We start from the raw sequence: 14,291 nt of genomic DNA, 5'->3' as shown, positions 1-14,291 counted from the left end.
TCGCTAACCATTAGGCCACGACTGCCCCCTATTATCAGACGTACTACTTCACCTCACTACTCACTTAGGTATTCGCTATGTAATTTTTACCTTCAATTACTGATGATATAAAAGTAAATGACTAAAAATGAACAATTAAATCAAAGTAAATAATTACAGTTATTCTGTAACATTTGGCCTTTATTAGGTGACTAGGCAAGGCCTCTGTTTTTTTTTATTAAATATAACTAGTTACTCTGTACACATAAGCGCAAATATGTGCCAAAAAAGAATGTAGATTCTCATACCATTTAAGACTGTAAGGTTGAGTTATGTCTTTGAATGCAATTGGTCGATCCATTGATTGGTTGCTTTTTAAAGAGAAGTATGAGGCTGCAGGGGATGGTGCCACATCTGGTCTAAGACTGTCAGGACGAGACAGAAACTTTGAGTTAATAAATGTACGAGAGACATACAAAGAATGTAAGAAAAGGATAGTACTATGTCTACAGTCTATAATTATCTTTTTTTAATTATGCAACAAGCACACCTAAAAAAACAAAAAGTAAATTCTCATATTTTTCATACCCATTGTAACTAGGGCTTTCATTGTTGAATGCAACTGGCCGATCCATTGACTGCTCACTTCTTACAGACAGGTGTGAAGGCGCTGGAGATGGTGCTTCATCTCGTCTCAGACTGTCAGAGTACCAATTTAGGTTATACACAAATATCTCAATTAGATTAAAAAAACTTGCTCAGAATCTTACAAATTTTACAAACATAAAACAAATTCTCATACCGTTTAACACTGTAAGGTTGAGTGTCTTTGAACGCAATTGGTCGATCCATCGAATTGTTGCTTTTTAAAGACAAGTAAGAGGTTGCAGGAGATGGTGCCTCATCTGGTCTTGCGCTGTCAAGATGTCAAAATTTTAATTCAACAGCATACAAGAAACATACAAATTACACACAAAAACAACAGATTTACATTATTTCTTCTTATACAATAAGTAGAGTACACTCTCATACTTTTCATACCCAGTGTAACTAGGGGTTTCATTGCTGAATGCAACTGGCTGATCCATTGACTGATCACTTTTCATAGACGTTGAGAGTGCTGGTGCTTCTTCGGATCTTCCCCTTTGGTACATGGAGAAAAAATAAGTTATAGGTTATTATGCATTTTAACAGCCTCGAAACCATTTGGTGTGCTGGACATGTAACTTTATGAGGCTTTAAACTTTTAGGAAGAGAAACAAACAAGTTAATGTATAAGATCTCATAATGCATAAGAGATATGCTATTCCAAAAAAGCAGTTTGTAGATAATAAACTACAAAGAATCAGGGACTTTATAGACAGAAATAGATCATTTGTCTTTATTACACAATGAGCATTTTTAAACCCCTCATACTTCTCTCCCATAAACGTTGCTCCATTGTTGAATACAATCGGTCAATCCATGGACTGATCACTTTAATAGACCGCTGTGAGAGTGCAGGAGATGGTGGGAGATCTGGTCTCACCCTCTGGAACATGAAGACAAAAATGTGTTGTAAAAGATAAAATAATATGTTAAGTACATTAAATGCAGTACCGCTGCTCCCTATATGCAGAGTACACAGTTTGTGGAGGGCACCAATTCCCAGTTGCTCAAAAAAAAAAAAAAAAAGGGACGCGCCATTCCTGCATCCGCGACTGAATGCAAATGATCATGGATAACTATGCCCGTGAAAAGACATCAGCAATTTGGCGCCAAGAAAAAAAAAGACAAAAAAAAGAAAGAAAGAAAAGATGAAAACGAAGCCCGTACGTCACTTTCAGGAAGGCTACATTCATAATCCTGTGAAACTTTTTTGGGTGTTGAGGTTAATAACGTGTTTTAATCTCGGTAATAATTTCACCACCACCAACGCATATTCTCTCCAAGTTTCCATGTTCACTTTTTTGAGTGTTGAGGTTAATAACGTGTTTTAATCTCGGTAATAATTTCACCACCACCAACGCATATTCTCTCCAAGTTTCCATGTTCACTTACAAAAGTTAGTCATGGTTTTAACACGAATAATAATAATAATACTAATAATAAATCATGGTTCTTGTTGCCATGGTAACCGCAAATTAATCATGTTTTTGTTACTACAAATGATATTATACAAAGAAGTATAATGATAATATTTTTTTGTGGTTATAAAAACAAACCTAAGCCAACAACAGCCTTTAAAATGACTTAAAACGCATTATATAAAAACAATGAGGTAACCCTGCTGAAAAAAACAACCACTACAAACCATTACATACCATTAAATACCACTACAAACATTACAAACCATCAACTTTTAACTATTAAAACCATTAAAAATGTTTTTCTGTAGTGTGTTTTGGGACATATTTCATTAGGATTTAGAAGGTGACCAATTAATTATCAGTAGAAACCAACAGGGTCCATTACAGTTTCCATTAAAAGTCCCATTCTAACCAGTAAAACCATTACAAATTCTGTGATGGTGTCTATTGTTTTGTTTGTTTTTTGTTTTTTTCAACATTATATATTATTACAAATGCCTGCAAAAGGAGCCAAAGGCTTGGCAATTGCTGCTGTTACACTTACAGGACGATTATATCCTTGTTTAATTGGCTATTGACCACACATTTAATTAAAATATCCAATAAATCTTTCATTTCTGGCCACCTTTTTGCTATAGATGACACAGCCTCTGTAATTTCTTCTTCTTCAAAAAACAAAAAACATATGGACATCACAACCCTTACAAAAATTACCCTTTTATTAAATTAACTGTCTAGAGCTACAATTGTAATTTGTAAATAATATAGTTTAATTACAATTTATTTAGTTATTTACTTATTAAAGTTCTATTTTGACCCCTATAGTAGTTTTTTTTTTTTACTTCCATAATATTTAAGGGAGGGGGCACACCAATACAATCCTGCTTAGGGCATCCATTTGGCCAGCAGCAGCCCTGATTAAATGCCATTGAACTACATGGAATTGAGGGTAGGGCTGAGCAATTAATCGAAATTCAGTTTCGATTTCGGCCTTCAGCGATTATGAAAGTACAGTAATCGAGATAAAACGATTATTGCGCCCCGTTCCACCCCTTTCCAGCAGTGCACTTTCGTTCCTCCATAAAAGCCTAATTTCACGTGCAAACCAGCAAAATCATGTAAAGAGACTTTTGCAAAATGGGACGTGCTTGATTTATTATAAGTTGATTAAATTTATCTATGTTTTTTAAAAGCGTGAAAGAGAGCTTGCCCTTCCTCTGAAGATTAACGCTATTGTGTATGCGCTCAGAGACTGAACACAAGGACATATAATGTCATCTTTTAGCACCAACACGGTCACATACACACAAAAATGTGTCAAAATGTGGCACTTAGTGATTATTTGCTTAGTGATATTTGTGTCTATGGTTTGCTGGGCAATGCCGTCTTTGATTGGCCATCAAGAGCAGACTGCAGCCAATGGAAATGCTTCTGCTCCTCACAGCACAGATGGTGAAAGCAGACTGCAGTTTGTCATTCATTGTAACAAACAAAGTGTAGAGACGATGTAAATAATAGATTCAGTGTGCAGTGTAGAGAGCTTCATTCACTAAAATAGAAGTTTGTGATATTGCGATGAACTTAATGATTATAAAGAGTTTACAAATGTGAAATTTAATTTATACAACAGATTTATAAATTATTGATTTTATTCAAAAGCTAATATAAAGCGACTTACATTTTAGGAACACTTGTCTGATCTGTTCAGAACTATTTTGTTGATGAAATAAAGTCACAGCTGAGCCGCTGCGCATCTCCAAGCAAACAGCGCTGTTTCAATTATGAATGAATCTTTGTTTTTGAACAAATCTAGTGAGTCAATGACCCATTCATAAAGAGAGTCACTTGCTTCATTCCTTAAAGAATCAGCCGTTTGAACGAATCGATTAAATGAATGATTCAGTGACAGACAGTGACTTGCCACCTACTGGGAGTTTCATTTTTAAAGTATAAATTTTAATTTCTATATTCAGTCTCATAACATTGTTTTTATTAAATGTATTAATGCCACCTCTGAGTCTTGTTAAAAAGTCTGTAAATATTCCACATTTGTGCTCTTCTGTTCCGTGCAAAGATTAATTGTTGATGCTGATTTCAGGTCTTCCTGATTCTTATTATTTTAAATGGATTTATTGTTTAATTATTATTATTTTTATTTTTTCACAAAAAGTTAATAAATCTATTTTTGGCACAACATATGACATACATTGAATAAAGTTAAATGGCATTACAAAGGTTAAAAAATACTTTAAGGAGTCAAAAATCACCTTATAATAGTAAGGTTAATTTCTGTCATTGATCAGGAGGTGTTCCTAATTTATTTATTTATTTATTTTTTAAGTAGAAGCACTAGTGCTCCTAAAAAGAAACGTAAGTGTAGAGTCCTTAAGAATGTAATGTTACCTTTTAAACTAACTGAAAACATTTTTGCAAAGTGTAAACTATTAAATATAATCTACAAATCATGCAATACTGTACCGCTAAATAAAACACTTAGCTAATCCAGCCAATGAGAGACAATCATTCTAATATTTTATGAAATCATTCGTTCATTTCACTAATCAATGCTTTTTTTTTTTTATTAAACAAGAGGTCATTAATAATAATTATTATTATTATATCTTATATTATAAGATGTACAGATTCAAACACAACGTATCTTTAATTTGGGCAGAATTGCAGATGTCTGTCTTAATGTACAAGAAGGTTTAGAGAAAATATGACAAATTGTTAATAAATGTTTTCATAGATTATGAATGGTTTTATGATTAAATACATCCGAAATGTAATCTAAAATTACCATTTTTAACCCCCTCCACCCCTCCAAGATATACCCCCCCCCCCCTATTTCCACCACTGTATATATATTATCATTAATACATGTGATACAAACATGAAATTCATAAGAGTGGCAGATTGTAAAATAAACACACAAATGTTCCGATGTAAATAAACATCTGATTCTCATGTAAACATGTCAAACTCAATGTGAACTGCCATTTTTTAATGTTACTGAATTACGAATTTCGAAGCATAGGTTATGTTCTGAACAAAAATGTCTGACAAAAAATGGTTTTCCAGGCAGCCCTCTGGACTATAACATTTTAGAAAAATATGATATTTACTTATTAATTCAGTGCATAAGTAGGTTGTTTCTGTATACTGTTACGATCGTTGTACCGCATGTAAAATCTGAAAGCCTGTCTGAAAGGCATGAAATACGAAACTAATTTAAATCGGTTTAAATGTTATGAAAAAAATAATAAAAAATCAAACACGGAAGTAATGTTACCTCGAGAAACACGGAAGTAGGCTACTGTAGCATGATACTTTACTTTGAGCACTTTTAAGTGAAAAGATCAGAAAATTGTATTAAACATGCTGTCATTAGAAAACGCTTAAAAGAAAAAGGTTTTGGGGAAAGTGTCTTAAGAAGTCCCTCAAACTCTAATAGCGAAACCACATCAGTTTAGTACATACTTGTTTTACTGGATTTATACCAGTTTTAGCTCCCATATTACTTACGAATTCTGTGTGTAGTTTTTCACTGGAAAACACAGTGTTCTTTCGATGTTTTTGGTGATCTGAGTGAAGAGAAAACACGTTACACTTACAGCACCTGAGGCCCTCAAACACTTTTACTTTCGGTTTGTCTTAAAAGAAGTCTCTCGGTTTTTTCGACGTTAAATTACTTTCTACTAGCTGAACTGGCAGAAACTGTACCCCTTTCACATCTTGTAAACAAACCTTTAATATCTGTATATTTTTTAGCTTGATTGTACTTTACTTACCTACTATTTAGTAGCCTAAATCAAACTTACAGTGGTTTATTAATGCTGGCGATTTAAACCTGTAACTATAATCTGTGAATCCTGCTGCGAGAGACTTGAAGATATATTTTTCAGTCAAAACAGAAGCTGTCCTTGTCAGTGTTGTTCTTTGTTATGTTACGGTCGGAGATAAATAACATTCGTTATGGTGTTAAAAGTTGGACAAAACAGCGCATGCGCATGAACACCGCGCGCACGTCTGACGATTTCTTTCGACGTCGCCACCTAGCGGTCTGGCTGTGCACTTACAGAACGACATGGAAACACCAAAACAAGTCAAAACAATCGTGTCCTTGAAAGTGCATTTTATGCAAAAACTTGGTAGAATTATTAAGATAATAAGAAAAGTTCAAATATTAAATTCAATATTAAAGTTCTTTTTTCCTATGGTGTTTAAAGTGAAGCTTGCAACCCAGACCAGTCATGATGACTAAATGAAACAAACTTAAAACTATATGACAGATGTGAACAGGGAGGACAAAATGTTAATATCAGAAAATGACACTTGTCATAATATACACACTTTTATTTTGTTTCAAACCTGTATGACTTGTGTATGACTTTTATTTTCATTGAAACACAAAAGATGACAAGGAAGAACATAAGATAAAGTATAATAATCAACACCAAACATACGGAGTCATCTAAGCTGTGAAATCATCACTGACCAAAAAGATAACTTTTTTTTTTTAAATATAATATAAATATAACTATTAACACGCTGGTTTGTCGCATCCAAACAGGGTTGATTTTTAACTGTATTAAAATAAATATTTAACTTTTCATAGTGGTGATTTAGTAACTTTATATGTTATTATTTCATTTCTCATACAACATACACAAATCAGCATGGGTGAATAGTGCTTTTCATTCTTTCTTAATGATGTAGTGCTCTATTAATCCTCAAAATAGCATTGCTTTAATATACTGTATCAACTCTATAACTTTGGTCCTTTCAAAGTTCAGGCCATCTGCTGTCTTCTGTCTCTGAAAGGTGGTCTTCCAAACTTATGCATGACTGAAAACAGAATAACCTCCATTTACAAACCCATGCCAATTTAATGTTGCACAATAACTTGGCTCTGTTGAGGATTTCCTCACTAAAAGTCAAAGGAAAGACATCAATAACAAAGTGAAACTGTATTTTCACAATGGGTCATTTTATGAGAAATCACAATTTTAAAATTGCTTCAAAATAATATTAGTTGCTTTGTAGCCATGCACTCTCGTGAGTGTCGTTGAGTTCACAGTAACAGATCTTTAGGCTCATTTCCAGTTGAAATGACTGAACATCTAATTGTCTTAGTTTAAAAAATATTAACTCATAAGTCAAGTCAAGTCAAGTCAAGTTGAGCTTTATTGTCATTCTGCTACATGTGGGGACATACAGTGGAACGAAATGTCGTGTCTCGCAGGACCACGGTGCTACATAAATACAGACATACAACAATGAAGTAAAACACTGTAAACCTATACACAACTAACCTACTGACAGATTTAACTATAAGTATAGTATATATATAAGTATTTACCCTTTACAAACTAAAAGAATAAAGGATAAAAAAATACAACTATACGAATGCTTCACATAAATATTACCCTATACAAACTAAAAAATAGAAGATAAAAAATACAAACTATACGAATGCTTCACAAATACTGTACATGTGCAAAGAGAGACATTTGAGTCAGCAGCTGGTTGGGGAACAGTGCAGGATGATTTGTAGTGCATGAGCATGTAAACATACATATATTGCTGAGTCTTTTGTGAGATTGTGCACACGCAGCAGTGTGTGTAAGTGTCCATAGTGCACATAGTGTTAAGTGTAAGTGTCCATAGTATAAAGTGTCCATAGTGCACATAGAGGAGAGTGTGTTACTACAGGTGGTTTGTACAGGCCCACTCACCTGTGTGTAGCACACTTTGAATTGCACAAAAAAATAATAATAAATAATAAAAAAAAAAATTAAAGTTCCATACAGTTTTTCTTTGGTGTGGTAAGGTTAGGGGTGGGGGGTGGTCCATGTTTCAGGAGGTAGGGGTTTGCATGGGGTTTCAGAGGGGGGTGGGGTGGTTTGAGTTCAGGGCTCTCACAGCCTGGGGGAAAAAGCTGTTGAGCAGTCTGGCGGAGCGGGCTCTGATGCTCCGGTACCGTCTTCCTGATGGTAGGAGCTGGAAGAGACTGTGGGAGGGATGGGTGGAGTCCTTCACGATGCTGTTGGTTTTGCTGGAGCATCGTGTATGGAAAATGTCCAGGATGGAGGGGAGAGGGGCACCGATGATCTTTGCAGCTGTGTTCATGGTCCGCTGGAGGGTCTTGCGGTCAGCAGCACTGCAGTTCCCGTACCAGACAGTGATGCAGCTAGTCAGCACACTCTCAATGGTGCCTCTGTAGAATGTGGTGAGGATGGGTGGAGGGAGACTTGCTCTTTTCAGCCGGCGGTGAGAAAGTGTAGGCGCTGTTGTGATAAACTTCAAGTGATAAACTTCACTTGATAATAAAATTATCAAGTGAAGTTTATCATGTTGAACCTGTCATTGTAAACAACTAAAACAATTCCAAAGTTTACCCCATAGCTTACCTGCTGTGTATGCCTCATGGAAAGGTGCACAGACAGGATGATAACCTTAATCTTATTTTACATTTATGTATTTTTATTCATTTGTTTAATTGAAAGTGTTCCTCTTTAAGACACAGAAGAACAAATTCAACAAGTAAGTGAAATAATAGAAGTATAATTGTTTTCTAAATATCAATATGGTCTAATATTTAGATCAACACGACTGTTGTGCTTTATTTTATATATTTTGATGTATATTCTACTAATATATTGAATATTATGCACATGAATATGTTATTATAGAACATATTTGTGTCTTTTCATGTTTAGTCTTGTTTTTGTGCCCTTTTAATGATTAATAGTTGATCCTGAATCACTGGTCTAAATCATGTCTGCCTTTACAGCTTGATGAGCAGATATAATTCACATAATTCATTCAGTGATCATTTAAAACACATTTTGACATGCTTATATTGACATTTCAGTATCAAACTCATATGCATTAAATAGTAGTGTCAGTTAGTGCGGCCTATTACTTTATGGAAACTTAAAAGATCTTTTGATTGCCCTTTAATTAAATACCATATCTAGAATTATCATCATTAATTATTTTGTCAAATTTATATTATTGTCAAAATTATATTGAATATTTATTTTCCTTACAGAGACATTATTTCATAAATTCATAGAAGCAGTCATGAGTGTCATGTAATAATGATACAAATTCATGTATGAATCAATGTTCTTGATCTCTCTTTATCATTTAAATGTGCTTACTAAAAACTGCACAAATATTTAAATGAAATTTTAGATTGAATTATCGAACTGCATTGAGATGATAAAGGTAAAAAAGAAGAAAAAAGGTTCTTTACACATCATGTAATGGTGTATGAAAATAATACACCATGGAAACACAGCCTTGCAGAGATAAAATACTAAAACTTTATTTAGATACACATTTACATATATTGTAATAAATAAAGATAAATGTACATTTGTGCATATGCACCCTTCTTAAATTCCCAGCATGTTACGCTCCTCCTTCTGCCTTTGAACATGATGGTTTGTCAACATGAAATTAAAATCAATGAAACAGAAAAAAACAACTAATTATGAGCAGCATGCCATGCACGATTTCATTTGAGATGTGCTGTTACTGGCTGAGTGAATGTCATTCATATTCAAACGGATCCTCAAACAGGTTTCTCCAGCAAATTATATCTTTATTTAATGTCATATTTACAGTGTTTCTTCCCGTATATACTTTGTTATTAAAGCTCTGTAAATGAACATATCACTTAAATCTATAATGTCTGTTTCAAGAACAATAACAAAGAAACTAATTACAAAACCATAATAGTAAAATCTAAAAGCATTCAGTTCTTTTGTTTAGTACTAAGCAGCTGTAAAATATATTTTATCATGTTTCAAGCTCTGTACAATAATCCTTGACAAATGAACCAGTCCAGGATCTTCACCATATTTCAAACCGCTTGTCTCCGATGAACTGCTTTCTGTCACTGATTTTGTTTCCAAAAAGTCTACAAAAACAAAATAACAGACTTATTAAACTTATGTGGGCCAGCCTAAGGCAAAATCAATTGATGTGTTTTCTAGTTCCATTAAATCGTCAGTTTATAATAAATGACTTTTCACCTTAACCTTAGAAAAACATTCTTTATTCATGACAAAGGGATATTTCTCAAGGTCTCAAAACAAACCAATCACACTTTATTATTAATTTACTAATTTTCAGAAATAACAAAGATGGTCAGTTATTAAAAACAAAAATCAAGATCTCTGAAATGTCTCAACTGTTTCTAATAGACAGCAAATGGAGACTTTTGCCTCCTATATTTTTCTCCTGAGAAACACCCTCTCACATATCTCCTTTACTGTTCTTTTCTCTAGGATTAGAACAAAATACTTCAATATTTATATATCAATCATCACCTAAAGATATATTTCATGATGGACCACTGTCATTAATGCATGACACATACATTTAAAGTGCAAAATGTTGAATTATTACACAAAATATCTGTTTTATCAAAACTTTGTGGTATTTAAAACCTTCAAAATATGCTTACCATATATACCTTCAACAATGTGAATCTGACGTTAGCATTGCTTTTCATTTTGTCTTGATAACTGAACAAATCACATTACAGATAACAGAATTGGACTAAATAAAACAGACCCATGTGACTTTATTGACTTGTGACATGAGCCAATTGAAGGTTAACAAACCTACATTAATAAACCCCAGATCTCACACACTTACCGTACAGTCTGAATATTGCTGTGAGTGCAGACGGCACTGTGGATTCTCTTTGCTGATTCATCTGTTATTTTATTGTGACTCAGGCTGTAAGAAGAAATGAGATGGACAGATTAAAATAATATAAAATGAACATAACTTTGAATACAGAGTTTTTTCTCTATTCCGGATGTGTCTGTGTAACTCACTCCAGAGTCTGGGTTTTGTGCAGATGTGGCAGCAGCGGCTCCATGCAGTGATCAGTGAGTTTGCAGTGACTGAGATCCAGTTCTGTCAGTCCTTCAGAATACTCCAGAAACAGCGCGAGATGTTCACAAGCTCTCTGGTCCATCTGAGTGTGACTGAGGTCCATCTCTCCTCCTAAAGCCTGTGAAAGAGTCTCAGTGCTCCTCATAAAGCCTCTCTCAGCTCCATCTGTACTAATACAAGCCAGAAACTGCAGCAGAAGAGCTTTACTACAGCTGATGAGAGGAAGGAGAACACAAAAACAAAAATATGAATGTGAGAATAATACACAGTGACTTTATATGGAGATAAATTCATGCACTGCTAAGTAATATTAACAATGGAAGAGGTCTGTCAGATCTCTTACCTCAGCTGGACTTGAGGCAGGATTGGCCAAAGTAGTTTCAGCCCCTCATCAGAGAGCTTACAGTCCTGTAAGATCAACTTCACAATACTTTGCGTTTTCTGAAGCATAGATGAGATTATTCTACAGTCTTTTTCAGCTAGTTTAAAATGTTCTTGATTTTGTGTGTCTGTTAAATCCAGAGCAGAGCAGCAGGAGAAGTCCAGTCTGTTGTGAAGAGCCGAGAGAAGAACATCTGCTGCCTTCTGCTGGAGATCAGAGGAACTGCAGCAATGAAGCAGCTTCAGCAACAGCAGCCTGTCAACACTAAACCACACACAAATACTGTTAACAAACACACACATGCATTACTAAACCGTCATGTTTATTATGAAATCAGTGCTGTTATATCAGTAAACCTGAGTTGTGTGACTCTGCTGAGTAAAGGCAGAAAGCTCTCTAGCTCCTCGTCTGGTATGGAGGTCCAGAGCAGATTGAGTTTGACAGTGTTGCAGTGCTGTAGAGTGAAGCGCAGGGCAGCGCAGTGAACAGAGTCCAACACTCTGCCGTTCAGGTTGATGTCATTTCCTATTGAAGTCATCAGACTGGACACATACTGAGGAATACGAGTCTCGTAAATCTCCATAATGATGGACAGAGTAAAGCTGGGGCTCAACCTGTGGAGAAGATCACTCGATGAAATCCACTTAAATCAAAGGCACTCAATAAATACAAATCCCCAAATTGACAAGTAAACTACAAGCAACTTTAATGACTTCAATGGATGCAATTTAACTGTTTAGTCATGATGTCAATTTGTAGGCTGACCCAAAAGGCCAATTTGACTTGGAAATAGAAGTAATCAAGTGAAAAAGTCTGTCTACGATATAAAACATAGTCTGACCTCAGTTCCAGTTAAGTTTTAGTTAATTATATGAGGACTACAACTACCACAATGATGTTAGTTTAATGTGCCTGACATATCAGACAACTGTAGTTCTTGTTTGAAACGTGTTTTTAAAGTGCACCGGTTTCAACAAACAAACTCACATTTAAGGAATGACTAAAACAGGAAAGAATCTTCAACTGTTAACAACAGATCGTGTTTTAGTCACAAGTTGAGTAAAATGAGGTTTAAAAAGGATTTTAAATTCCAAGTCATGGCTCAAAAATAGCAATTCTCTGCCAGGTTTTACAACAGTCTTACAAACTGAACAGCTCTATGCTTGAGAGTTTCTTTTACCGTTTCAGCTGGATTCTGTCTAATAATGGCAGAAGTTCTCTGATGTTTTCACAAGAGATTTTGCTCTTTCTAAAGTCCAACTTCAAGTTTAGAGCTTGATGTTGCAGCAGGTAATGAATCACTTCCCAGGTCAATGAGCAGGAGGTCAGATCTTTAGACACATTCTTCAGGAAAGAGCGTGTCAGTTCATCATCCTGTGCTTCATAAACCACTGAAACCAGCTGCTGAAGAGCCTCTTTAGAGAGCCTGAACACACAGACAGAACAGGACTCACCAATTTGTAAAAGTTTATCTTACTCACAAAACTTGGGCCACTGAGCTGAACACAAACCTGATAATCAGAGGTTCCTGGAGACCCAACAGAGTCGTGAGACACAGAGCCTCTGATCTACACTCAGTAAGATCCAAACACTGGACAGACAACAGTCTCAGGAGAGACATCAAGCTGCTCATGATATGAGGAAGATTTTGCTTCGAGTCTTTTGTGATCAGTGAAAGCTCATCTGTGGTCAGTGGAAATGGACCCTTAAATGACCTCAGCGTTCTGACCATCTTCACTAACATCCTGTCTTCCAAACTGTCAAAAACAAAATCAAAGATCATGAGAAACATTCACATCATATTTTAGGACGTGTCATTCTATCACAGAAGTCATTTAAACAGTTTATAGGAAAGCTTGAGGTATCTCAAACCTCAGTTTCTGCAGGTGTTTGATGTGTTTGAAAAGCCGTTTGAGTCCTCTGAGAGAAATGGCTTGTGGCTTTAGAGTCAGGGTTAGTTTTGAGGGTGAAAGGCCCAGAACTCTCCCCACAGATCTGCAGGTGCTGCTGGGTAATTTTCCATTCAGAGTGATGGTGAAGTCTAAAGCCTGGAGCAGAGGAGTCACCTGATCTGCCTTCACTCTGGGTCCAAACACTTCACATAGAGATGGAACGAACCGCTCTGCATTCCTACAGGACAATCATATACAAAATAAATATTTGGAATAATATACAATTATCCTGTTCTGGTAATATTCTAGTATTTAGTTTGTCTCGTCTTAAATTAAAATATTTACTGTATAAAGTGCATGTTTATAATATGTGGTGGAAAAAGCATATTCACAAGTCTTATTTACAATAAACAGCAGTGTTTATCAGACCTCAGCTGTGAGATGTAAGGCATACACTAAAATAATCCTCTAATCACCCAATTTGAAGTGTATCAGTCGCACAGGATTAGCTTTTAGGATATGTATATGTAAATTAATTGTTGTTTTAGATGCAAAGTTTATGGACATTTTGGGCAGGAAACATTGAAATCGCTGTCAGTAATATACAATAAATATTACAATACAAGACTGTTACTATATTGCACTATATTATATTTAAATCAAAGCTAAGCTTACCATGCATCATCTTGGAAAAAAGTTTGATGTATTTAAGTCTGTACCACATGTAGTCAGCATTAATTCTCTAAATAAGTTATGATGCATGTATTTTATTTTCTGATTGAGCAGCATCTAATTTAGACTCTTCAAAGCTGCAATAATTCTATGGTGTTTTACTAGCATTACAGTTTCCACAGGAGTAAAATATTACGTTTATGTTGTTGAATTAATTATTAATTTAACCAATGTTTAAATCAATGACTGCTTCAAAATGCATGCTGTTAATTAAATCATTGTTAAAACATTTGCATCTAGCCAACTGTATGAATAAAAGTAATATTACAACCTAATTAAATAAACAGTGAATAAACTAACTGTACAAGCTGAATA

At 34.9% G+C, this 14,291-nt stretch overlaps 2 protein-coding genes across 2 annotated transcripts in view; both read right to left on the bottom strand.

Annotated features, from left to right (window-relative positions):
- LOC306851579 (uncharacterized protein) overlaps window positions 1-6,079 on the bottom strand; it is a 64,659-nt gene extending 58,580 nt beyond the window's left edge. Inside the window, exons 1-7 of the mRNA XM_079387926.1 lie at window positions 5,840-6,079; window positions 5,574-5,632; window positions 1,396-1,510; window positions 1,021-1,122; window positions 782-895; window positions 568-678; window positions 288-404 (exon numbers count right to left, since the gene is read on the bottom strand). Of these exons, the coding sequence (XP_079244052.1) occupies window positions 288-404; window positions 568-678; window positions 782-895; window positions 1,021-1,122; window positions 1,396-1,406 (455 nt within the window). The 5' untranslated portion in view covers window positions 1,407-1,510; window positions 5,574-5,632; window positions 5,840-6,079. The remainder of the gene's footprint in view (window positions 1-287; window positions 405-567; window positions 679-781; window positions 896-1,020; window positions 1,123-1,395; window positions 1,511-5,573; window positions 5,633-5,839) is intronic.
- Window positions 6,080-9,364: 3,285 nt separating this feature from the next.
- The window catches only part of LOC306851252 (uncharacterized protein), a gene marked incomplete at its 5' end in the record, with an annotated part of 59,500 nt that continues 54,573 nt past the window's right edge, over window positions 9,365-14,291 (bottom strand). Inside the window, 8 exons of the mRNA XM_079387407.1 lie at window positions 9,365-9,981; window positions 10,725-10,808; window positions 10,910-11,182; window positions 11,314-11,616; window positions 11,709-11,966; window positions 12,533-12,778; window positions 12,864-13,109; window positions 13,225-13,482. Of these exons, the coding sequence (XP_079243533.1) occupies window positions 9,915-9,981; window positions 10,725-10,808; window positions 10,910-11,182; window positions 11,314-11,616; window positions 11,709-11,966; window positions 12,533-12,778; window positions 12,864-13,109; window positions 13,225-13,482 (1,735 nt within the window). The 3' untranslated portion in view covers window positions 9,365-9,914. The remainder of the gene's footprint in view (window positions 9,982-10,724; window positions 10,809-10,909; window positions 11,183-11,313; window positions 11,617-11,708; window positions 11,967-12,532; window positions 12,779-12,863; window positions 13,110-13,224; window positions 13,483-14,291) is intronic.

This window comes from Barbus barbus, assembly GCF_936440315.1.
Source record: "Barbus barbus genome assembly, chromosome: 31".
Taxonomy (NCBI): Eukaryota; Metazoa; Chordata; class Actinopteri; order Cypriniformes; family Cyprinidae; genus Barbus; species Barbus barbus.
Note: the sequence above shows the minus strand (reverse complement) of the source record. Positions and strands in the feature narration are given on the sequence as shown.